The sequence below is a fragment of the Danio aesculapii genome, chromosome 4, assembly GCF_903798145.1.
Source record: "Danio aesculapii chromosome 4, fDanAes4.1, whole genome shotgun sequence".
In the NCBI taxonomy this organism is placed as follows: domain Eukaryota; kingdom Metazoa; phylum Chordata; class Actinopteri; order Cypriniformes; family Danionidae; genus Danio; species Danio aesculapii.
The window spans coordinates 41,522,591-41,550,465 of NC_079438.1; the positions used below are offsets into that span (position 1 = coordinate 41,522,591).

General features: G+C 34.1%; 1 protein-coding gene across 17 annotated transcripts in view; it reads left to right on the forward strand.

Annotated features, from left to right (window-relative positions):
• mybpc1 (myosin binding protein C1) overlaps nucleotides 1-27,875 on the forward strand; it is a 74,175-nt gene that overhangs the window by 29,458 nt on the left and 16,842 nt on the right. For 15 of the 17 annotated variants that reach the window (XM_056455669.1, XM_056455672.1, XM_056455670.1 and 12 more), the window contains 14 exons: nucleotides 4,266-4,429; nucleotides 5,881-6,013; nucleotides 8,369-8,377; nucleotides 12,947-13,071; nucleotides 13,163-13,268; nucleotides 16,065-16,231; nucleotides 16,640-16,805; nucleotides 18,370-18,476; nucleotides 18,560-18,696; nucleotides 20,972-21,131; nucleotides 21,212-21,316; nucleotides 23,366-23,554; nucleotides 26,322-26,456; nucleotides 26,552-26,719. In XM_056455669.1, the coding sequence (XP_056311644.1) occupies nucleotides 4,266-4,429; nucleotides 5,881-6,013; nucleotides 8,369-8,377; nucleotides 12,947-13,071; nucleotides 13,163-13,268; nucleotides 16,065-16,231; nucleotides 16,640-16,805; nucleotides 18,370-18,476; nucleotides 18,560-18,696; nucleotides 20,972-21,131; nucleotides 21,212-21,316; nucleotides 23,366-23,554; nucleotides 26,322-26,456; nucleotides 26,552-26,719 (1,871 nt within the window). The remainder of the gene's footprint in view (nucleotides 1-4,265; nucleotides 4,430-5,880; nucleotides 6,014-8,368; nucleotides 8,378-12,946; nucleotides 13,072-13,162; nucleotides 13,269-16,064; nucleotides 16,232-16,639; nucleotides 16,806-18,369; nucleotides 18,477-18,559; nucleotides 18,697-20,971; nucleotides 21,132-21,211; nucleotides 21,317-23,365; nucleotides 23,555-26,321; nucleotides 26,457-26,551; nucleotides 26,720-27,875) is intronic. The other 2 variants (XM_056455671.1, XM_056455673.1) reach the window with 1 other exon arrangement.

A 27,875-nucleotide genomic window follows, 5' to 3' on the forward strand; every position in this document is an offset into this window, starting at 1 on the left:
CCTTTTACAGCATCGATGTTGTAATGTTATTACAATACAATCAGTTAAACAGACTTCAGCATTCACTTAGCTGTTCATTTGTAAAATGAGATGACAAGCCATCTACACACATGCACTGTCAGGATCAGCAGTCTAGCACAGAAACTCCTTTGAAATCACTGGGGTAGACTAAATTTCCATATTTTAAAGACATGGTGCACAAAAATGTAATTTAATGCAGTGCTTTTGTACATTCTGAGACCCACTTTATATCGTAAATCAATCACTTGATTTTTAAAGAAAACAGATCTTAAACATGCCGACTTTGAAACAGAATAAAGTTCACCGGAAGCGTTTGATCCAGGTTACTGAAAAACTGAAAGTCCTTCAGCAGACTTCTGCATATACCCTATTATCCCTTTAAGACAATTCAATTCATTTACATAAATTATTACATTTATGTATAGATTTGGCAGATTACTCAATATACATCTCATAAAGTTGACTCATCTCATAAAGTTGACCTAGTGATTTGGAGGGCAGTGATAAAATCCAACATTTAATTGGCTGCACTGTATAATGCATAATAACTCAAGTCTGTTAGCATGTCATTAAATTAATATTAATATAAACTATTGTTTCACTAAATGACATCTTAGTAGGTGAATCATGGCAAAATGCATGATAATCAATTTACTTTAGTTTTTTTCTACACTCGAAAAAATATCTAATTGAATGAACTCAAGGGCAAGATTTCCATCCAATAAATATGTTTAGCAGCAACAAAAAACTATTTACAGAATTAAATGCAATTGAGTTGGTTCAACATGATTTCATCAAATAAAAGTTTAAATACATTTGTATTTTTATTTAACTTAAACTCTGATAATATCAAGCATGTCTATTATGTGTCGTACATTTTGAAGTCTCTTAGTTTTATTTGAAGTTATCCTAAGTGAACTAAAAGAGCCATTTTTAAGCATATTTCATGAGTTACATATACAGTCGATTGAGACTGATCTCAGAACACATTTTAGGCCAGTAATTGCTCTCTGAGCAAAGCAGCAAACTGCATTTTTGCTAATTATGCTACCAACACCAAAAGAATGGGAACTTCTGCAAGGTGGTAATCTAAAAACTCAAAGCTTTACATAGAAAATCTTCTAAATCTTCAAACTAAAGTGAAGATTAAACTCTAGCAAGTCTTTCTGTTATCTTTAAAAATCTAAGATTACTTTTATTGTCAACATTTCCCTCTCTTAATTCAATACTATGCAAAACATGCTGGGAACTACAAATCCCCGAACCAGGTAGTTGGACCAACACAATTCCTTCATGTTGTCTCAACACAAAACGCTTTGGATAAATGGTTTGCTAATTTAGGAGGACTAAACATAAAACTAATGAACTGGCTAAATAAGTTACAAGAATTGTGTTGTTTCAGCTTATTTTAAATAAGTAGTTTGAACAAGCAGAAGTAATCTTTTTTTTTTTTTTGAGTGTAGAAAACAATTGCAGGACACATTCTAATGTAAATGATAAAATAAAACCTAAATAAATTAGATCATGAATGCAAAAATGCCACCGTAAAGGAAATCACACCCAATTTCATCATTTACACCAACTTTTTTCCCCGTTTTTTGTGTGAAGTCTTGCTTTGTTCTTTTGTAACTTAAAAAAAGCAGACGTTAAACTCCTGCATAATGGGATAAAAGTTAGAAAATTATCTTGGCTTGTCTTTTTTTCTGTTTTCCCCCACACATTCAGACATGGCAGGTTAGTATCGTAGGTTATTAAACGATTAGACCTTATCACCGGTAAGTACTATAATCCTTTAGCTTCTCAAGCATGACCTGAACAGGAACTGTATAAGCAAGAGTGTTGGCCTACTGTAGCCTGGTAACACTTCATTTAAAGACAGCATTCATAAAAGGCTCGACGACGCTCAGAAATGATGAAAATGACCCTTTCAAAGTTAGAATGGGATGAAAAGGACACGTTTTCCACTCATTTCCGAGCTGTTGGCGGAGCACTTCTACATGAAGCTGTGAAATAGTGTTATCGCTACTTTTGTTTAATGTAGTAGTCTTGATTTATACTGGAGAAACAAGACACAACTGCAACCGCAAGCCTTCGGTGTTCTTAATACTTGCCTGAGAAACTACAGACTTGAAAAGATGAAAATATTAATGTCATCTCCGGACATTCAGGGAAATGTCTGTGAAAGAAAAGGATTAAATGACAAAAGCTGATGTTGACTAATTTAACACCCTGATCATGTTTAACGACTGTGAACATGTGTAACAACGATATTCACCCCTAATAAGCACTGACCTCTAACACTAATACAAAACAAAACTACTCCATTGCCGGATGTGTTCATTACATGGGATTCCTGCAAAGAGATGGGTTTAGGTTTATCTACAGGACAATAGATTACTATTAATGAGTTTAGCAATGTAATTAAGGCTGTTGAGCAATGTAAAACTCGTTATTTTTATTGTTGTTAGAAACAGAAATATACAAGTTGATTACATTATACAGTATGGTGGTTGTGGATTGATTGATTGATTGATTGATTGATTGATTGATTGATTGATTGATTGATTGATTGACCTTGTTTCCACCATGGAATTCTAAAGGGAAAAGCAACTTTTATCTTACAATTTAGGCATTTTTTAAATAAAAAAAATCTAATATTTAATGTTAAATTCTGTTCTCCTTTTCCAGAACTTTTTTTTTTTTTTTAATAAAATTCTGGCTTTAGACATCACAATTCTGACTTTTTACCTCGCAATTTTGGCTATTGGTTTCCAAATTCTGACTTTATATTTTATAATTTTAACTAAGAATTTTAACAAATTCTGACTTTTTATCTTACAATTTTGGCTTTTATTTGTTGACTTCTGACTTTTTACCTCACTTTATCTTTTTTCTTTGAATTTAACCTCATAAGTTTGGCTTTTTTTCCCTTAAATAATGACTTTTTACCTCACAATATTGTCTTTTTGTCTTTGAATTATGGCTTTATACCTCTCAATTTTAGCTTTTATTCCTTGAATTATGATTTTTTACCTCACAATTTTGGCTTTTTTCTTTGAAAGCTGACTTTTTACCTTACAATTTTTATTCCACTTGAAATCTGTCTTTTACCTCACAATTTTGTCTTTTTTCTTTTAATTCTGACTTTAAACCTCTCAATTTTGGCTTTTATTCCTTAAATTTAGATTTTTTACCTCACAATTTTGGTCTTTTTCTTTTAAATCTGACTTTTTACCTCACAATTTTGGCTTTTTTCCCTTGAATTCTGACTTTCAGCTTTTTTTTGTTTGAATTCTGACTTAATACCTCACAATTTTGGCTATTGTTTTTCAAATTTTGACTTTATCTCACAATTCTGACATTTCTTCATCGAATTCTGAATTCAAGCCATAATTTTGGATTTTTCCCCTTCAAATTCTGAGAATATCTCTCTCAATTACAACTTTTGTTTATAAATTTTTTGTGATTTGATGAAAAATCACAAAGATTTAGAATTTTTTGAATTTTTGAATTTTTTTATTTTTGTTTTGTGTTTTTTACCTCACATTTCTGACTTTTTATCTTGAATCTTTTGAGTTTTTACCTCACAATTTTGACTTTTCCTTCAAGATATTGAGAGATTATGCCTTGCAAGGACTTTTTTCTTAGAATTCTGTTTACATCTTGCACTTATTACTTATTTTATTATTTTGTTTGCCTGTTTGCATTTTAATGTAGTCTGAATCTATGAGTTAAAACAGTTACAATACATTTTATAGCCTTCACTAAATTGTTTTAAGAAATTATTTTCATCAACAGCCCTAATTATAAATCATCCTAATATGAATTACTTCATAATACTCTTAAACAAACGTCACACTTATCTTTTAGCAATTGATTTGGTTTGTACATCCTACATCCTTTGTTTTGTACATCTTAAAAACAATCATGTGTTAACCACATGATAACCCAGTGCTCTCCCCCATTCACTGACCATATCCTTTACAATCATAGAGAAATCAAAAAGTAGCTCCTTAATAATTCTTGCCCCCAGTCATAAAGAACACAATCCCATTTTCCCCTGCTCACTGTGTAAAGCATCTCTCCCAATAACAGGTTACCATTCAGCAGGTTTTTTTCCCAGCCCATCTCTTTGTTTGACATGTCTTGAGGAACTAGAGATTTGAAACAGAGATCTGGTTCCTCAACACATGTGGACTGACTCCTAGCCATGACTTTTGACCCCATGCTATCTCTGATGTCAGGGAGGTCAAGCAAGAGGAGACTCCTGAGGTGGACGTTTGGGAGATTTTGAAAAACGCCCGTCCTGATGAGTATGAGAAGATTGCATTTACATACGGCATCACTGATCTCAGAGGGCTGCTCAAAAGACTGAAGAAAACCAAAAAGGAAGAGAAGAAGAGCGAAGGTGTGGATTTTAAAGTATTTTGCTTGATGATATGCAGTGAAATATGAATATGACCACAAATATACACTCACAAAAAACAACAAATGTTTGTGTTACTTTAGGTTATTTTAAAAGGTTAATAATTAATTTTAAAAGGTTAAAATATTAGTTTAACTTAATATGTTTAGTCAGTTTGAGATGACTATAAATTTTCATTTGATTCAACTACATTTAAAACAGTGACAACATTTTTTACAGTGCATTAGTAAATTGCTGGGATTTTCCAGTCAAAATGTAAAAAAAATGTAATGTAAATAATTAAAAAAGATTAAGTTTGGCCATATTTGAACCAAATTGTTCTTGAAACAACCCAGCAGTTTTGTAAGTATTCAAAATTCTTTTATTAAAACACAGGCACTGTGCTATTTTAAAGCATGATATCTTCAGGGTTTTTCCAGGTAAATATTTCATGACCATTTCAAGACCAGTTAAATCAAATGTAATAAACAATTTGAAGGGATCGCGTCAATATGTTTTCTACGTGTAAAATTATAAGGAATATACATTCTCTCCTATTCGTTTTAAATTTCCTTTAACAAAAATGATCTTTGGTTTGAATAGCTGTTTTGTTTTGTATTTTCTTGGTTTTTAGTCTAAATATTTAAGAATTCATATACAATCAAAAGATGTCTGACTTTAAATTTTTGAAATTAGTTAGCCATTTAAACCTTTTCCATTTTATTTTATTTTTATTTTTTTTGGAAATACAGGATTCAACTTGTAAATTTAAGTCAGTTTATTGCCATGAAATACAAGATTTAACTTGACAATTTAAGTCAGTTTATTGCCATGAAATACAAGATTTAACTTGACAATTTAAGTCAGTTTATTGCCATGAAATACAGGATTTAACTTGACAATTTAAGTCAGTTTATTGCCATGAAATACAGGATTTAACTTGACAATTTAAGTCAGTTTATTGCCATGAAATACAAGATTTAACTTGACAATTTAAGTCAGTTTATTGCCATGAAATACAGGATTTAACTTGACAATTTAAGTCAGTTTATTGCCATGAAATACAGGATTTAACTTGACAATTTCAGTCAGTTTATTGCCAGGTAGTGTACGCTGAAATGGCTACCTAAATGTAAATATTTTAAAGCAACAATTGTTTATGGTATAAAACAAGATACAGAATATTTAGTCGAGAAGGAAAAATTGCATGAGATTAAATAAACTGTCAAATTTCTTGCTTTATTAAAAATAAATGTTGATTAACTTGCATGGATTTAGTCCACTTTAAAAATGTGCATTAGCAAAATAAACATTGTAAACTTGGATTTCATAGTCTTTTTAGTGTAAATTAGTTTCTTCGGCAGAGGGAGCTTGTGTATCTTTATTTAGTGTGCATGCAATGAAAGCATAATAGGATACATTAATTAATTATCTGAATGAATTTTCCACTGTAGCATTTGCCAAGAGATTGGAACCCGCATATCAGGTTGACAAAGGCGGAAAGATCCGGTTAATTGTGGACCTTGCCGACCCGACTGTGGAGTTAAAATGGTATAAGAATGGACAAGAGATCCGTCCTACTCCAAAGTATGTCACCTTCTACTCTTACATGCACTTTTTTTTTTACAAACTGCATTCAAAAACACATTTCAACCTGCCTAAAAACCCTTCATGTATTGTGTTTCTTGGCTTGCTGGTCACAGGGGATGCAGAAATGACTCTGTTTGCAGCAAACGCACACACGCAGTCATGCACACAACCAGTGAACCATCAGCATTTCATACCCGGCAAACACATAATGTTCTTCAAACATTAATCTGTGCCTCATGGTGACTTCCAGAAATGTTTAAAGGACGTTATGTGATTGAAGGCCAATGTGAGGCTTGAGCTACATTTGAAGTTTTCAATGTAGTGCAAAATGAGTAATTAACAACAGGAAACTGTGGAGGAAAAAGGCACCACCATCCTCACAGGACTTTAACAGAGTTGCCTGAAGTTTGGAAATTAAATACATACATTTATCTCTTATGTTTTATGGTAATATTCTACAGAGAGTTTGATTTTAGAGATATTTTCTTAGTTTCATTTATATGTTTTCTTAATTTTTTACATCCAAAAATTTAAATGTACACTAAATTTAATGAAAGAATTTTTACAAATTGTTTTTTAGTAAAAAGAGCATTAAGAATACAATAAAAAAATTGTTAAAAAAAAAACTTATTTATGATACATATAATATATTAGACCTAACAAATACTTGCATTTATTCCACTAGAAAACATATCATAAAAATATGTATTGTAAAATTAAAGACATTTATTTAAATGTAAAATAATCTAATTAGATTGTTTTATTAGAAATTAAAATATTTATTCATATTAACCCTCTATGGCCTGGTGTTGAAAGAGAGATACAGAGTACCAGGATGCAAAGGCTCATCTAAAGGAGGATGCCCAAACTCTGTCCTGGAGAACCGGTGCCCTGCAGAGTTTAGTTGCCAACCTGCCTATATGTTTCTAGTTAGAGCTTGAGTAGCTGGTTCAGGTGTGTCTAATTGTGGTTGGAACTATACTCAGCAGGCCCACCACGACCAGGTTTGAGAACCCCTGAGCTAAAGTCAAGTAAAGGAAATGTGGCACCCACCTTTGCTTCACATCCAGGTTCCACTTTGAATAATAAAGATTGGTAAATAAGTACATTCAATCAGTATCCCAGGAACATAAAACACACCATTTATGGCTGGTCTTTAATGAAGTATTACTAGTTGATATTATTTATGATTAACTTGTTTATGGTTTGTTCTTCATTTCACATAAAATAACACACAGTTGAAGTCAGAATTATAAGCCCCCCATTTAATAGTTTTTTCTTTTTTAAATATTACCCAGATAATGTTTAACAGATCAAGGAAATTTTCACAGTATGTGTGATAATATTTTTTCTTCTGGAGAAAGTCTAATTTGTTTTATTTCAGCCAGAATAAAAGCATTTTTTAATTTTTTATAAACCATTTTAAGGTCAAAATTATTAGCCCCTTTAAGCTAGATTTTTTTTTCGATAGTCTACAGAACAAACCATGGTTATACAATAACTTGCCTAATTACCCTAATCTGCCTAGTTAACCTAATTAACCTAGTTAAGCCTTTAAATTCCACTTTAAGCTGTATAGAAGTGTCTTGAAAAATATCTAGTCAAATATTATTTACTGTCATCATGGCAAAGATAAAATAAATCACTTATTAGAGATGAGTTATTAAAACTATTATGTTTAGATGTTACAAAACACCTTGGAATTTTAGTACCCTAATAGCAATCTGGTTGGGGCACTAGGGAGGAGCACACTTTATGATTGATTTATTATATTATGCCATAGAGGGTTAATAATATATAATATATATGCATATATTTTTATAATTGGTATATTTGTGATTTGCATTCAACAAAAACTACACAAAATATTACCTCATAATTAATAATGAGCTATTAAAGTGATTAGTGTTTCTTTCTGTTTTTATTTGTTATATTTTTGAAATGCTAAACATCTTACGAATTTGACAAGGAATGCATGAACACATCAGTTAAATGTATATATAAGTATCTCTGTGGCTTATTGTATTAATAAATGTAAAGAATGTGTTATTTGTAAATTAAGGCAGCTTATTTCACTTCCTAGAGCAATTAAATTAAAGCCATTTGGGTGGTCAGTGCCGTTTTCTGATTGCTTATCTTCGGTGATAGCCATCCCAGAATTCCCTGCTTTCTGGAGGAAATTCTCTTTGTTTCTTCTTCTCTCTTTTATAACTGTAACACTAATAGCTCTTCCAGCCCTGTTTGATCTAGGCATGATGTCTATGTGTCCTTTCTCTCTGTTATGCAATGGTGAATCTGCCATAACCTCCACCTCCTCCATCGGCTGCTCCTGCTCCTCTGTTCTCCATACAGTAACAGGAAGTAAGTCTTCACGACTGTCTTGTTTATCTGAACAAAAGGAGTGAGCTCATTTCTGCTGTGTGGATGTTCTGTGGTGTTTTTTACTGCCATGTTGTATGTATTTGTTGAATTACAATGACGATAACGGAACTGTAAACAATTCGGCAATCACACAAGCCGTACTGCTTTTGTAATGAACATCAGCATGCATACAACTTATGGCAAGTTATTTCATCTATGTTTTCTCTGCATAATAAAAAAACTCCAAAAGAAGACAAAGCAAGAATAATGGTGAAGAGGAGAAGAATTATTCAAATTAATCCAAATTACAACAGAACAAACTAAATCAGATTAAATAAATTCATTATAAAAAAAAACTAAGTGGGTCGGTGAGTGGTTGGGTGGATGGAAAGACAGATGGGTGGATGGCAGAATGATAGTACAATTAAAAGATGGATGGTTGAATGGATGGCAGGGTGATAGCACAATTGAAAGATGTATAGATTGATGAATGGATGCCCAGAATGATAGAACAATTAAAGGATGGATGGATGGATGGATGGACGGATGGACAGATGAATGGATAGTACAATTAAAAGATGGATGGATGGATGGATGGATGGCAGAATGGTAGTACAATTAAAAGATGGATGGATGAATGGATGGCAGGGTGATAGTACAATTGAAAGATGGATAGATTGATGAATGGATGCCCAGAATGATAGAACAATTAAAGGATGGATGGATAGATGGATGGATGGATGGATGGATGGATGGATGGATGGATGGATGGATGGATGGATGGATGGATGGATGGATGGATGGACGGATGGACAGATGAATGGATAGTACAATTAAAAGATGGATGGATGGATGGATGGATAGATGGCAGAATGGTAGTACAATTAAAAGATGGATGGATGAATGGATGGCAGGGTGATAGTACAATTGAAAGATGGATAGATTGATGAATGGATGCCCAGAATGATAGAACAATTAAAGGATGGATGGATGGATGGATGGATGGATGGATGGATGGATGGATGGATGGATGGATAGACAGACGGATGGACAGATGAATGGATAGTACAGTTAAAATATGGATAGATGGATGGATGGCTGAATGGTAGTACAACTAAAAGATGGACTGATTAATGAATGGATGCCCAGAATTATAGTACAATTCAAATATGGATGGATTCCTGAATGAATGCCCAGAATTATAGAAAAATTAAAGGATGGATGGATGGATGAATGGATAGATGGATGGATGGATGGATGAATGGATAGTACAATTAAAGGTAGATGGATGGATGGCAGAATGATAGTATGGATGAATGGATGGATGGATAGAGGTATGGATGGATGGATGAATGAATGAATGAATGAATGAATGAATGAATGAATGAATGAATGAATGAATGGATGGATGGATGGATGGATGGATGGATGGATGGATGGATGGATGGGCCGATGAATGGATGGCAGAATAATAGTACAATTAAAAGATAGATAAATTGATGAATACATGGCCAGAATAATAGAACAATTAAAGGATGAATAGATGGATGGATCTGCAGGATGGTATAATGATTAACAGATGGATGAATGGGCAGAATTATAGATAGATTAAATAATGGGCAGATAGATAGATTAATGAATGGATGGGCAGAATGATAGAACGATTAAAAGATTGATGGATGACTGGATGGGCAGGATGACAAAATTAAAACATAGACAGATGGAGGGATATCTGGATGTGCAGAATGATAGAATGATTAAAAATGGACAGATCAATGGATGTAATGAATGGATGTAACCATAGAATAATTAAAAGATTAACGGATAAATGAATGGGCAGGATGATATACTGATTAAAATATGGATGGATGGGTGGATGGACTGAAGAAATGTATAGGCAAAATGATAGAACAAATAAAGGATAGATAGATGGATGGATGGATGGATGGATGGATGGATGGATGGATGGATGGATGGATGGATGGATGGGCAGAATAATGGAACGATGAATGGATGGGCAGAATAATGGAACAATGAATGGATGGATGGATAGATGGGTAGAATAATGTAACAACGAATGGATGGATGAATGGATGAATCGATTGGCAGAATAATAGAATGATGGATGGATTGATGAATAGAAAAAAATCTGTACTTTATTTAACCAGGTAAAAAAACAACAATAAAATCGAGGTCTCATTTACAAAGATGGCCTGGCCAAGAGGTCTGCAAAAAATAAAAAAAATTAATAAATGAAAAAATAAAATAAAATACATATATAATAAATAATACAGTTTAGTGATTCAGCAATACAAAATTACAATATGTTAAAGCACACGCACTGAGAAATGCATTCTTGTTGTTTGGTGTATAGGATAGAACAAAATAATTAAATGTGGATAAATTCAGACACACTTTTAGACTTTGCCACAATTTTACAGTTGTTTACTGCAAAAACGTCCAGTAAAATACCACATATATTCTTTACACTTGACTACTGTAATATGCAAAACTTTTACAGTAACTTACTGCATATTAGGAATTTGCGGTATTCTACTGTAATCAAAGTAACCAAGTACCGCTACTGTAGTTGAAGACAAAAATGACAGTAAATGAAAAAAATCAGTCACTTGTTTGGAAGTTATTAAATTCAATAGTAAATAGTAAAAATAAAGGTTTTGCATTGCTAGTGTAAAATGTAAATAAACGATAGTAAAAGTACTGTAAACATTTTCATACTGTAAAATTTATATATATATTTTTACCATAAAAAGAAGTTGCAGTAAGGCTATTTTACTGTAAAATGAAATGTGGTAGGGCCCTGCTACTGTAACACACATTTACAGGTAAGTTACTGTAAAGGGGAAGCTGCGGGAAATTGCTTGCAACATTGCTGCCAGTAAGTTACCGCAATATTACAATAAAATGTTTAACAGTGCATTTTCGGTTCAGACTGAAGAACATTCCAGGATGACTAAAGGCTCGCTTCCCTATTTCAGTCTGAATTCGAGGAACAGTCAAATGATAAATGTCACTTGAACATAGGGCATAGTGACTTTTTGACCTTTGAAGAAGGGAGCATAAGTATAAAGGTGCAAGACAAAGAAGAGCCTTATAAACCAGAATCATCCAGGGAGTGTACCTCCGTATATTCAAATAAGGCCACTTGGCTTTGGAATCCAGTTCATTGATGTGTTAGTCTACGGTAGCTGGTAACAAACTGCAAGGCACTGTGATAAGCAGAGTTTAAAGACTGTAGACATTTGGTGGAGGCATTCATATATAAAACATCACTATAGTCAAGCAGTGGTAAAAATGTTGCAGACACAAGATGTTTATGAGCAATCAGGGAAAAGCAGGATCTATTTCAATAGTAAAACCCAAGCTTAACTCTCAGTGAGTGAACCAGGCTGATTATGTGTGCTTTAAAAGGAAAGTTCTTGTTCAAGTAAAAGGCCTAAATAATTATAACGGGAAATTAATTTTAGTTATTCACCTAGGGCAGTGGTAAATAATGGTAGGTTCTGTAAAGGGATGGACAGATTTGTGAAAATCCTTAATTTAGATTACATTTAAAAACCGAGTTAAAGTTTTAAAGCCTGAAGATGAGACTGAACAACATTAAAATCAGACTGTAAAGATTGTATGGCCTGGACAAGTGAAGAAGAGCAGCAATAAATCACTGTATCAGCAAAGGCATTTAAACTGTTGACACACAAGTTGTTATAGAGAATAATATGGGTTCTAATATCGATCCCTGGGGCACTCCTTTGGGTACCTCTAGAGAGGTAAAACTGGCCATATGAACACACATTTCACAAGTAACAAGCAAATCAAGTGGTAGCTTGGTTTGACATGCCTATCCATGTTAAAGATTTCATTAAAAGTGTATGATCAGTCGTGCCAAATGCCTTTGAAAAAAATCAATAAAATGGCAGAGCAATAGTTCTTACAATCTATTGCCTGTAAGAAATCGTCTAAAACCTTTAGTGTAGCAGAAACAGTGCTATGTTGCTTTCTAAATCCAGACTAGTAATTTGATAGACAACAAACAAAAATTGAAAGCACAACAAATTAGATAGACAGACAGACAGACAGACAGACAGACAGACAGACAGACAGACAGACAGACAGACAGACAGAAAGACAGACAGACAGACAATGATAAATAGACAGAATGATTGACTGAAATAACTGAATAAATAAATAAACAAAGAAAAAAACAAGTAAACAATTAATAACAAATAAATGTCACAATAGAATAAATAAATCCTGAAAAGAAATGTCAATTAAAAAACATAAACAGACTAATAAACAACTAAAGCAGACCAGGAAAAAACAACAACAACAACAACAATAATAACAACAATAATAAACTTTGAATAATATAATATAATATAATATAATATAATATAATATAATATAATATAATATAATATAATATAATATAATATAATATAATATAATATAATATATTTTTTGTTCTTTAATACAGTAAAATGAGAGAAGTAAAGTAAACACAAGCTCTAGAATCTTGACTTTCAGTAACCGATGAACTGACTTGTGCAGGTTTATCTTTGAGCACAAAGGCACTCAGCGGATAATGGTTATTAACAACTGTCAGATGAGTGATGATGCGGCATACTCAGTCACCGCAGGAGAGGAGAAGTGCACCACTGAACTGTTCGTCAAAGGTACCGTCAACCAACCGACCTACATGATTTCATACATCTTTTTGTAGACTTTATGTTTGAGAATACATGATCTCCCTTGGTGTTCCCGTAGAGCTGCCTGTGAACATAGTGAAAGAGCTGGAGCCTGTCAAAACCACAGTCAATGAGAGAATTGAACTGGAGTGTGAGGTGTCTGAGGAAGGAGCCAAAGTAAAATGGTAGGTGCTATTAAGACTGATGTTTTTTCAATCCAACCACAGGTAGATGATGCTAAATATACAGTAAGTGCAAATTGGGTCTAATGTACGAGGAGGGTTCATATACATTTTTACTACAAAAATTCCATGACTTTTCCAGGACTTTTAAGTCAGTTTTCATGACCTAATGTTTAATGTAATGTCTACATATATGTGGTAAATCATAAGAAATGTTTAAATTTATTACAGCATATCATAAAACACACCATAGTTTCAATTTATTTTTATATCTATGTAAAATAGATGACGCTTACACAGCATTAATAATGTGAGAGCATGTTTTTGGCCAAGATAAGAAAAGAAGTAAAAACAACTAACCTCCATTCCAATCTACAGATATTTATCAAACTAATTTTAGATAATCTTAATAGTTTGTTAAACTAGTAATAGCAGATGAAACTACTTCTATTATAAAGCCGCGATCACACTGAACTTTTCGATCCATAGACTTCCATTCATAGGCATGGGAATGCGGCAGATCTGGCACATGCGACAAGTTTCGCATTTCACTGCATTCGAAAGTTCAAACTTGGTGAATTCTTACCTGAGAAATCACACCAGGTGATTGTGAGACCAATAGAAGATGATTTAAAATAAGAAATTTAAAATATGGAGCAATCGTTTACTTTTATTAATGTCTGATCATATTGTTTAACCCCACTCCTTTTCACAGCACCGTACAACAGAATTTTGCAAGCACAAGCTCTAGTGTGACCGCAGCTTACGTCGCTTTGGACAAAAATGTCTGCTAAATGACTAAATGTAAATGTAAGTTCAATGACTTTTCCAAAACTTTAAGGGTTTTTTGCTTTTTCCAAAACTTTTCCAGGCCTGGAAAATGCCATGTCAAAATTCCATGACTGTATGAACTCTGTACAAGGAATAGCTGTCAATGGGCTGATGAATTATTAGAAAGTGCATTATTTTCTAATAATTCAATGGACTGGAGTTATTATTCTGCTTATGGTTACCACACCTGTTAAGAGACATGTCAGTTTTTGTCCACCAACAGCTACTGCGCATACTGCTAGTTTTGTACACATCTCATCTGTTTTGTTTTGATTTTTGATAATCGTAGGTTAAAATAACTCAAATCATTCAGTGCATTGAAATGGAATTGTAATGCATTCTTCTGAACTAGCTATACATTTCCATCTATCGGAATCAAGCATTTAACCCTGTCATATACATTTTGATATTATTTACTATAAACCACTTTCACAGGATATTATTTGACATTATTTTCTATAAACCACTATCTTATCACTATCATGTTACTAGTCTTGTAACATGGATTTTTTTCATTTGGTAGTACTTATTAAAGTGGACCTATTATGCAAAAATCCCTTTTATAAGGCGTTTAAACAGCCTCTAATTGTAAACATTTGTCAATTCTATTTTTTTTCTAATCAAACTTCATAAAAACATTCAGAAGAAATACTTTGATTGACATTCTCTCTTTACACATGTGATCAGAAAGGGAAAGCCCCGCCTTGGCTTGGGCGGTAATACAGTATAATGGTATACCGCGGGATCTAAAAATAGCAACGATATCATTTTCAATACTGTTATACCATCATAAAAAACAATGCACTTATATAGAAGACAAGTATTAAATATTAAATATTATTTATTTAATGCCTAAAAATGCATATGCGGGATTGTCATCACGGGACAGTGTGGAGGAGAGAGAGAGAGGTGAGGTAAGGTGGCGAGTCGCGCACCAAGTGACCTGGTCTCGAAAAAGAACACAACCTCTGCAGTTTGGCAGTATTGCGGGTTTCGGCTGAACGAGAAGGGAGACGTGGTAAATACAAACTAGAGGTCTGCATTCTCTCTGCTGTACCGCGGGAGCCGCAGGACCTGACCGGATTTCTTGCGGTGCGGGAATAAATTTCCGAATAAAGCGCAGGAGCTGTGAGTAACTCTGGTGCAATTTGAACGGATGCGGGATCTCTAATACGAACAAGACAATTTGCAAGTTGTGCAACAAACAGGTGACCGCGAACCTAAGGTCGCATATATGGTATTCAGTTTCTGAATGGTTTAGAAACAGTTTGGTTACGCTGTCTGAGCCTTACATCATATATTTTTTATTATGCACGGTAATACCGTATACCGAGGTAAAATAGGGAGGAGGTTTGACGGTATCAAAAATTGCATACCGCCCAAGCCTAGCCCCGCCCATTTGTTACAATCTCTTCCTCATTTGCATAAACAGCCCTAAATGAGAAGTAGTCGTCTGCCAATAGAATGTGCCATTAGAATATAAATGTAGAGTTTTAGGATGCACAAATGAACACTGTAGTCTAAATAGAATACCTTCCTTCTGAGACACAGATAATGTTAGTTCTGTTTTGAATCTGCCGGTATGTTAATGCATAGTGTTTGTAGCTACACTCTCTTTTAAAAAGAGCACAGTTTTATTTCAATTTAAAGCGACAATCCCCAAAAGGGCACAATTTGGAACAAAGCCTAAAAGGTGCAGTTTAAAGAGTTATAAAACACTATTTGTGAGGTAGTTTGAGCTCTAACCTCACATACACACTCTATCAGAGACTTATTTTACATCTTGTAAAAGAAACATAATAGGACCTATTTAAAGAGTTTTGTCTCAAGACACACATTTGAACATCTTAATAGCATGTGGAAATGCTAATATGTCTTGGCTGACCACTTGATTGGCTCAGTGAAATTTAATGTTAATGCCCTATGTAAACAGCCCAGAAAATAAGTGTTTTCCTGTGTTTGGTCCAGGATGAAGAACGGGGTGGAGGTTCCCACAGGTGTGCGTTCACGGTACCGTGTGAAAAGCGAAGGGACCAAACATTGGCTGATCATTGACGACGCCTCAAAGGACGACACTGGCACCTACTCCCTGATGGCCACCGGGGGCACTAGTCAAGCTCACGTTCAAGTTGACCGTATGATTATTTTGACTTTCATTAAAGTCCGTGTGAAATCTAAGTTTACAATGGTTATTTTGCTGGCGCACATTGATTATTGATTAGGTAAACAATTAATTTCTACTGAAAAAAAGAGAGGCAGTCCTTCGCTCTACGATGTCAGCTTGAGCCACAATTTTTATAACCACGACCCTCTTACAACTAGTTTGCTATGAGAGTATGGTGTGCAAAAAGAAAGCCCTGCCCCTTACTCTATATTCAGTTGGAATTACATCAACACACTGAAATAAAAGTCTCAGCAACTTCCAGTTCACACAGACTTTAATGCTTTTACATCTATTCTAATCTAAAACAAAACCATCTCACACTTTCACTTCTTTCTCTCCTGGTCTTTTTCCTCTGTTTTTCTGCCATTGCATGATCCAGTAAAGCCGCTAAAGGTTTTAATGGATCTGCAGAGTGTGACGGTGCTGTTGGGTCAACCTCTTAAACTCAACTGTGAGATTTACCCTGGAAATGTCCCGGGCCGCTGGTACAAGAATGGCCAGCTGGTCCAGCCCAACGACCGCATCAGCATTACACATAAAACTAAGTATGTCAGCTTTTATATACTGTAATATTCAGCCAATACCAGTCATAGCTTACACTCAAAAAATATTTAGGCCTAACAAATAAGATTCATTTATTCTGATTGTATATAAAATTTCAATTCATTTGGATTATATATTTTAACATAACTGAACTAATACTTTTTATGTGAGTGATATTTGTTTGTTAAACATAAATGAAACAATTAAGAACAAGATTTATTTAATAATATTAATAAATACAATGTGTTTTAAATGCTTCGTATTAATTAATCTACTGTGTGGCATATGGAGATTGGTCAATTTTGCCCCTGAATATTAAGTAGCGGACCTGGTTGAAACCCCGACAGGCAGCGTAATACAGAGAGTGGACCAAAGCACATGAAGTGATCGGTAATTAAAAGGGAAAAAAGAAAAAAAAAGAAACAAATATATATATATATATATATATATATATATATATATATATATATATATATATGTAAGAGACACATCTGATGCTTGTATTGGCACTAGCTCCACGTCCACAACTTCACGCATTGGGTAACATTAAATTTTACAGTCTCCGTGTTCAGTCCATTACTTCCACTGTGTATGTTCAGCTGAGGTATTTGAACCAACCTCGTGACGTCAGACACAGCGAAATTCCAAGATGGCGACACCCTAGGTCTAACATCTATAGTAAAGCATGCCGTTTTCTGCTAAATGTTACATTAATCGAGTTTGTAATATATATTTCCATTAAAATGTAAACCAATTTCCAAAAAATGTTAACTTGACTGAGTGCTTCATTTCCCCTTTAAGTAAACCAATCTCATAAAATGTAACTAATTAGATCAGGCTATTTCTACAGCTAGATATATGTATACCGGATTCCTCATATCTTTTAAATGGTTAAATCTAATAGTATTCAATTTTTAACAGGAATCTGACAGCATATGTTTTAAAAAACCGACAAATGAAATAAAATCAAACAGTTAATGAAAGACTTCATCGTGATTCATTTTTGGAGTGCAGCAAACATGCTATGTTAATAAGATCTGAGTAAATATTCTTCCAGCAATGTTCACAGAACATTTCTCTAATCTTTATAAGTATTCAACATGATATTCTGAAACATTTTAGTTTCCAAATTATTACACTATTATTAGTTTATAGATGGTCCATTGAACACTCTAAAGTAACATTACCATAATATTTGCAACAATATAAATAAAATGTAATAAAACATTTATATAACCAAGCTTTTTTAAAGCATTAAAAGCAATGTTTTGAATATTCAGATATTTAAATTGTCAAATGTTCTTAGAGCATGTGTTTGCTCATACACTGCACATAAATATAACAAATCATATACTACACTAAAAATTATACTATTGTATATATTCAAAAATAATCTTACCTACATATTATATGTATTCCCTGTATATAAAATACATTTAGTGAAAAAGCCAAAATGGCATGCCTCATTTTTTAAACCTTACATACAGTACATAAATATACAATCATTTCTATTTTGTACATTCTTAATTTCTCCTCATCATTTTGTGCTTTATATTCAACTCGCAGGAATCACAGCCTGGATGTTGAGAGCTCCACAATTCATGATGCCGGCGACTACACTTTTGTTCCTGAGGGATACACACAGACACTGTCTGCCAAAGTACACATCATAGGTACCACCAACAACCCAAAACATGCTTATTGTGTCAATGTTGATAAGCTCTTTGAGTGAATGCCATTTGGGTAAAACCCACAGATCCTCCCAGGGTGCATTTAGAGGCACTGAATGTCCAGGACAACACGGTGACCATTGTGGCTGGAAACAAACTCCGACTGGAGATCCCTATCAGTGGAGAACCGGCGCCCAGAGTCGTGTGGATGAAGGGAGAACGGGTGAAATAAGACATTTTATATTAATTATAATGATACACTCAAGTCACAACTCGATGCGTTTCTTGATTTAATTTGATCTAATACAATTGAATCTAAATATCAATTATTATCTATATTTTAAGCTAAAATTATTATTATTAAAGTCATATAGTTAAAAATAATATGCAGGCCTACTAGGGATATTGTTTTCTTGCTTGTTCAAACTACTTAATTAAAATGCGATGAACGAAAACAATTATTGAGATTTTTTGGGGGGACAACCTAATTGTTTTATGTTCAAGCCACTTAAATTTGTTAATTTATTTGTGTTGGGACAACTTTTTTTATACAGTGGGAAATGCTTTATGCTGTGGGCTGTTGAATGCTTGACTTGAATTAGCTAATGCAAGGTGTACGATTACTTTCAGATCAACACACAGCTAAAGTAGTTCCAGACAAGTATTGATCACACAGGTCCATATCACTACACCACACCTCAGGGGTCCGTTCATTATGCATTGCTCAGTTAGTTAGACTTAATTACTGACGACATGTCATGATCCAGGAACGTTTCGGGAGCCAACTAATTTCATATAAACAGGATTAGATCATGTCATTTCAATGAAAGGGATAATGAATGTATGTACCAACTGCTGATATTTTCTTACAAGAGTACTGTATTAAATGAGGGAAAATAATAATAAATAATTTTTTTGCGTGTAATTACACTCTGAAATAAAAAGTAGATGGTGGTGGTACATTTGTGGGGAGTTTAAATAGAACATCTTTGTACTTATAGTAATTAAGTGAAGTTTATTTATAAAGTAATTTTGTGAGGATCACGTGCTTATGATTTACCACAGCCAGTCCTGCATTAGCTAATCATGATCGTCCAATCATGAGATTCCTAAGTTACTATAAATCGTTTGGAAGAAACCCCCCTTCCTCCCCTTTTCCTCCTTTTTTCTCATAGATTGAGTGGCACAGCAGCCTAGTGGTTAGCACTGTTGCCCCACATCAAGAACACCACCGCCTCTAGTCCTCTCCGGGCCGGTGGGTGTTTCTGTACAGAATTTGTATGTTCTCCCAATGTCTGCGTTTCCCTCGAGTTCTCCGGTTTCCTCCAACTGTCCAAAAATATGCATTATATGTAACAGACTAAGCAAAACGGGCACTTTGTCTAGGACTCAGCATCAGAATCTTTCTTAAAGTAGTCAGACGGGGAGTTTTTGAGATCTACCTGAGCTCAAGCTCCCCTCTCGCTCTTCAAATGGGAGGAAGCCCTGAGCTCTCTGCCGGGACAGCATGCCAAATAAGCTTATGGTAAATCAAGAGCTAAGTGTGAACTCTCAAATACGAACTTTAAGTAGTAAATTAGTAATACATTTAAGACACCAATTTGGACCTTTTAGAGACAAACATGTGCTTTGAAAAAGTACCGTCCCAGTTTAGTACAATTACTGAGAGGGCATGATAAAAAGCTTTTGTTTTCTTTTTTTGGTTAAGGAATAAATATATTATTTACAGGAATCATGCACATGCAATGATGAGAACTAATATATAGGTGATTTGATGTGGGTTTTTTTTAACTATTAAATGCTTTTTTGATGCTAAATTCATTTAAATAGCCAGCGACAACAAACAACACAATTCTTAATTCTTTTAGGGGGGTGTCCATAATTTGGGGTCCAGAACAAAGGTCCAGAATTTGTCCCATACCTGAGCTCAACTGTAATACTTTTGACTGCTATGTCAGCACAAATAGTGAAAATAACCCATCGAAAAAGGCTTAAAGACTAAGCGGAATCCTCTGTTAGCCATCGCTTCTGAGTAAAATTTTAGCTCATCAGTTTTGGCCAATGCTAACAAATATATTTCAGGAGTCCAACATTCAGCTGTGCAAGAAAACACACAATCTGATGTAAGAGAAGTCATCTTTTGGTACATCAAAAAGTGTGGTTATGATGACCACCAGACAAACTAATCTAATTATAAATAGAGCTTAAAAACACTCACGATTAAAGACTCACTGCTTAAATCTCACAATTAAATAGAAAATAATCTGCAAAAAAAAAAAAAAGGTCGCCCTTTCACCAGGCTGGCTACGGGCCTGGTGAAACCCAGCATTTTTTGCAGTGTTGATAGTATTGCGTAGAAAATGTGCTCTATGAGTAAAACCACATAAATTGCTACATTCTTCGCACATGCAAGATTTCGTTGTTTGCTTTCAACGCAGTGTTACACCCCTAGTACTTCCTGAAACACCTGAATTAAACTTAACTTCTGTGTGTTTCAGGTCATTCTTGATACAGGAAGTCGAGTTCGTGCAGAGACATTTGCAGATCACACTTGCCTCACCATTGACATTACAGAGAGAGAAGATACCGGAAACTACAAGATCGTCCTTCAGAATGAAGCTGGCGAGGACACGGCTAGTGTTAGAGTCAAAGTCGTGGGTAAGAATGTCTTATCTGATTGAATGTAACATTTGATTGGTTGAAAGCAGTGTAAATGGGATCATGTTTGCTTCATCTAGATATCCCAGATCCCCCTGAGGCTCCTCTGGTCACTGATGTGGGTGGAGATTGGTGCACTATGACATGGGAGCCTCCACGCTATGATGGAGGATCCCCCATCCTTGGTAAATCCACATATTATTGAGCATGAAATATGGATCATGTTTAAAGTTTAGAAGCTTGTTCATTTTAAGTTTGATTGATTTATTTTGAACAAACATTTATTTTTTATTTTTTGTCCGAAATAAATAAATCCAATCAAATCCAATTTTAAGTTTGAGATGAAAAGCTGAAAATGCCGTCTCATTACATTGAAGACTTAGTACTGTGTAACACTTTGCTAGCATCTCGATTGTATTATATTCAGGGATGGGCAGTATTTATGATACATGTATTTCAAATACGTATATTAATACGTACTTATGGGGACTTTTATAATGGAGTGTTTTAGACCTGGCAACCCTGTCAATCCTTTTCATATACAATTTAAAATGACGTTTTTCTATTTTAATATACAGTTGAAGGCTAATTTATTAGCATAATAGTTTTAATAACTGATTTCTACATACTTCGCTAGCAAGTTTGTGCCCAACGCACAAATATTTCACGTAGTGGAAGGGGGGTGCGATGTTGGTTGGTGAGCGATATGTTTGTGATCGCTCATATGAAGAGGTGGAAGGGGGGTGGAGATGGGGGTTGGGGGGCTGTGACGTTAGCTTGCTATGTCTTCTTGTAAGTGAATAGCAGAGGGTATCCCTATCACCCTTTTCACACAACTTAATACGGCCCTACAATATATATTTATATATATATATATATATTTATATATATATATATATATATATATATATATATATATATATATATATATATATATATACATAAATATTTTTTTTCAATGTATTCATAATCAGTTTAAAGTGCAATTTACAAGGTTAATTAGGTTAACTTGGGATAATTAAGCAAGTCATTGGACAACTGTGTTTTTTCCAAATGAATTATAAATGCTTTTACTCTTGACAATGCATCTTTGCAGAATAAAAAAAAAATACATTTAAAAAGTTAAATATATACAATATATGTTAGAGATTATATATTAAATCAAAATAATTTTTATTGTTATTGCTCTGATATTTTAATCAACTTCATTTTACATCATTGGTGGCATCGTGATGAATCAAACACTCCCTGACCTTTTAAAATATAACCTGCAGAATGTCTTTCTATCATTGTATGTTAATCTCTGAAAAAACATATATGTACATATATATATATATATATATATATATATATATATATATATATATATATATATATATATATATAGACACACACACACACACAGTCGAAGGCAAAATGATTACCCCTCATAAATATTTACCAAGTTTAACAATATTAAAATTTTTCACAGTATTTTTTTTACTGTTTTTTTGCTATTTACTTTTTTTTTTATATTCTTTTAAAGAAAGTTTTTAGTTTGACTGGAATAAAGGCAGATTTTTAAGTTTTTGAACTCAAATAGTTTGTTGCAATCTGTTTCCTCAAACGGTTTGTGTTGCCTTAACTAATTGGGTTTTGCAGTCCTCATTTGGTTCTTTTCATTTATTGGGTTTTACTGTGGTCAGATTGCTTCGTTTACTCAAATGGAGTAAATTCACAGTACTCATTAGGATTCGTTTTTGAACTTAAATAGTTTGTTGCAATTGATTTCCTCAAATGGTTTGAGTTACCTTAACGCTTTGGGTTTTACAGTGTATTTATTTTCAATATAATTAGCTCCCTTAAAAATTCATTCTTTTGATTGGCTACAGAACAAACCACTGTTGTCCAATGACTTGCCTATGCTACAGTAGTTAAATCTTTAAATTGCACTATATGCTGAATATTAGTGTCTTGCAAAATAGCTAGTGAAATATTATGTACTTTCACCATGGCAAAGACAAAATATGTTATTAAAAATTTGCTATTATTACTATTATGTTTAAAAATGTGTTAAAAGAATCACCCTATTAAAAAGCAATTAGGAAATATATATAAAAAACGATTAAAATTTTACAGTAGGGCTGTGTAACATTTTTTACTTCAACTTTATATGATACAACTTTTGCATGTACAGCTTCAATTATAATAAGCAAACTCATAAGTTATAATTTGTATTTTTTTTTTAATCGCAGGATACTTCATCGAGCGAAAGAAGAAACAGAGCTCTCGATGGATGAGGCTCAACTTTGACCTCTGCAAAGAAACCACCTTCGAGCCCAAAAAGATGATAGAGGGTGTTCCGTATGAGGTGCGCATCTTTGCAGTTAATGCTATCGGCGTCTCCAAACCCAGCGAACCCTCCAAACCTTTCATTCCTCTGGGTGAGTACTCAGTCCACGAGCATTATCAGTGGGATTTTGTGTCTCCTTTAAATCAGTTATGTCATGAACGCCGTCTCTATTATGTAACACAACACGCAGTTTGATCATGTAAGCATATGCCATTAGACCAGACAAAGACCCTGCAGAGATGCCAGAGCTTGTCTGTTCCCTTTTGGGCTTCTCTAAATGGGACAGGTGCTGCTGTGCTCAAACCAGTATCCAAAACAATCGCCCCGTGTCCTCCAGAGCTTTAGAAGAGACTGAGGACGACTTTATAATGTCTGCCAAATCAGCTGTGGATTATGATGTTATGAGTCTTAGTTTTATTTGTAGCTTAGGCGAATGAGTCCAAACTAGTTGTCAAATTATTCAAATTCCTCTTTCACGTGTGTTTGAACATAGGGTAAACGTGAGGCCATCAGTGTTAATGGAGCTTTTACCCAAAATCATTCATGCATTGATTTCTTCGGCTTAGTCTTTTATTTATTAGGGGTCATCAGATTAAACCGCCAACTACTCCAGCATATGTTTTACGCAGCGGATTCCCTTCCAGATGCAACCCAGTACTGGGAAACACCCGTAAACACTAATTTATACTCACACTCATACACTACGGCCAATTTAGTTCTTACAATTCACCTATAGCGCATGTCTTTGGACTATGGGGGAAACCGGAGCAAACCCACACAAACACAAGGACAACAGGCAAACTCCACAGAGAAACGGCAACTAGCTCAGCCAGGACTCAAACCAGTGACCTTCTGGCTGTAAAGTGACAGTGCTAAGCACTGAGCCACCATGCCACCACTTTTACCCAAATTGTTAAAAAAAAAAAAAAAAAAAAAAAAAAAAAAAAATATATATATATATATATATATATATATATATATATATATATATATATATATATATATATATATATATATATATATATATATATATATATAAATAAATCAATGGATTACACTTTGTTTAAAGGTCTATTTTTTTATAATTTACAGTGTAACTATTCATTTAACTACTGAGTAATTTTAATTCATTGCATGTACCTACTTTATAGTTAGGGTTATAATGTGATTAAATGTAGGGTTTGTTACATGTAATTATACATGATTAATTGTAACGAGCATACCTTAAAATAAAGTATTACCAACTAATGATGTGATTTGGAATGTACAAATAATGAGAAAATATTGATAAATCATTAATTTTACTAAATGTAAAACTGCTTTATTTCATTAAAAAACATTTTATATAAAAAATGTTGTATTAAATATTATATGGATTAAAAATAATAATATAATGAATAATATACAGTATATATATAAACTTACTTATTGAGCCCTGGACCGCCGGAGCAAGCTGAACCGCCGCTCTAAGCAAAGGACGATCACGCCGCCCTCAACCCGAAAGTGAAAACGATGACTCGTTAGCAAAGTGAGGACGGGGGGTGTGGGGGTGGGGTCGTGGATATAACTGAGGACGCGGGTGGTGAGGGAGGTGTCGCGCCCGCCGCCTGACATTTTTATGCCTATCACGCATAGCTAGCACGCATATCAGGCTTCAGGTCTGCTTTAGAATTTATTTATTTTTTTTTAAGTTTCATGATATCTAGTGCAGTCCGGTCTGCCAGTGATGCCTTGCACACAGAGATTTCCAGCTACCTACAATGGAGAACATGAAGAGAAAAATTGCCAGTGGCAAACTTAAAGCTGTAAAATTCACTAGAGGAAAGGCAAACATCTGGTCAGCGTTTCAAATAGTAACAACTTTGAATGATGAGCCTACTGGTTATGCACAATGCACAACCTGTAATTGAGTAAACTCACTGTGGATCACATACCGCTTGGATATCGGTGTCACTTGAAAAACTCGCATTTAAAAAATAAATAAATAAATAAATAAAAATCTCCAAACCTTTCTTTAAATTATTATGAAAAATAAATAAAAAAAAGAATCAGAAAAACATCACCGTTCTATTAAAAACAAATCTGGTCTATTTTAATGAAACTTGTCTATAGCGCTTGTTCACTGCTGCTCTTATAGTTGTGTAAATTGCTTCCTTGTCCTCAATTTGTAAGTCGCTTTGGATAAAAGCGTCTGCTAAATGACTAAATGTAAATGTAAATGTAAATGGTTGTAACAGTAGAAGCTGTTTGGCGGAAAAAAAGATGGGCTTCGGGTCCGACTCGGGCATCATGTTGGTTTCATAACATCTCATTTTTATGAGCTGAGTTATTAACCCAAAACTCAACCCCCAACCTGGAGGACCGGGACAAACATACACTACGGACAACTTAGCTTACCCAATTCATCTACAGCACATGTCTTTGAACTGTGGGGGAAACCAGAGCACCCCGAGGAAACCCACACGAACACAGGGAGAACATGCAAACTCCACACAGAAATACCAACTGACCCAGCCAGGGCTTGAAACAATGACCTTCTTGCTGTGAGGCAACAACGCTACCCACTGTGCCACTGTGTTGCCCAATATATTAATATATTATTTTATTATATAAATATATATGGGTTATAATTTGGATTAATATTTATTTAGTTATTTTTTGCAGAATAATAATGACTTCAGAAACTGTGTGAGGCTTATTATTACAACTCTATCAAAAAAACGTTCAGTAATTTTAAATAGTTGTATTAATCAAAAAAGAAAATGGAGAAATCATTGAAATGATGGATGTAAGAATACATGTAAAAAGTATTCAAACTAATTGAACAACATTGTGCTCTCATTAACTACATTCACTAGCTGTGACCAGTGAACCCACAATGCTGGTGGTGGATGATGTCACAGATACAACAGTGACCATGAAGTGGAGACCACCAGACACGATTGGTGCCGCTGGACTGGACGGATACCTAATTGAATACTGCATTGAAGGAAGTGAGAGAAAAAAAAGAACAGTACACATTTTGCAGAAATTGTTCACCAGTGTGTGTTCATGCTCTTTGGTGCTTATGCAATACATTGTTTTACAGCTGACGATTGGATAGTTGCTAATAAAGAGCTGACAGAAAAAACCAAGTACACTATAACTGGTCTACCGGTGGAGGCCAAGATCTTAGTGCGTGTGAAAGCCATAAACGCTGCTGGCGCAAGTCAACCACGCACAATCCAGCACTCCATACTGGTGAAAGAGGTCATCGGTGAGGCCTATTGAATCTACTAACTCTATACTGTAGTATAAATAAATATGTTGGCTTTAGAAAGGTCAAATAGTTTAAAAGTTTATAAAATGTAATCGTGTTCACTTTAAATTAAATTTTTGGAGAAATTGTAGCCAACTTTTCTTAAAACTTAAGATTTGACAAATTGATTAATGTTAAAAACATCACTTGCAAGAGCTAAGCTTGTTTTTAGTTTTGCTATTAATAGATCAGATGGATTTTAATATGTAAATGGCATGTTTTAGTACACTACGTGCATGACACAATGCTAGTATGTTGTACTATGCATGTATTATATCTATCATGTTTGTTAGCCATTTTTATGTTTGTTACTTGTTTTAGCATGTTGAGCATACTGGGAAACTTCTAGCATGGTTTTTTAGTTTGCTTTAGGACTTTAGGCTGTCATGTATCAACATCATGTTAGTACTGTGTAACACTTTGCTAGCATTTCGATTGTATTATATTCAGGGACGGCAGTATTTATGATACATGTATTTCAAATACATATTTTAAATGCAAAATAGTATTTTGTAATTTGTATTTTATGGGGTTTATGAAAGTGGGTTAATATTTTGTATCAAAATACTTTAGTGTGTTGTCTTTTAGTATTTTTAAAAATACTTTGTAAGAAGTCTACATAATAACATCATAAAAATGTGACCTTTAATAGTGGTGTTTTCTTGAGATCAGACTAGAAAATTGATCAATATTGAACAAGTTGATTAACGATTGGAGTATGGATGGAAATTATGCATCACATATAAAGAAAGTAACAGACAAATAGCAGGGGTAATTTTGGGAGCAGGTCAAAAGCAGAGAGGAAAATAAGGTGTGTGGGTGGGTGGATGGATGGATGGATGGATGGATGGATGGATGGATGGATGGATGGATGGATGGATGGATGGATGGATGGATGGATGGATGGATGGATGGATGGATGGATGGATGGATAGCCAGGCTGGCAGGCAGACAGACAGTAATACTGTAACTAGTATGAGTTAATGTCTACTAGGTCTACTGGGACTAAGATAATTTAGTCAAGTTTAAATAGCATTTTATCAAAACTTTCTCAAGCCAACATAATATTTGGGTCCTAAAGATGTTATGAGGAAGCTGCTCTAATGCCCTTGTT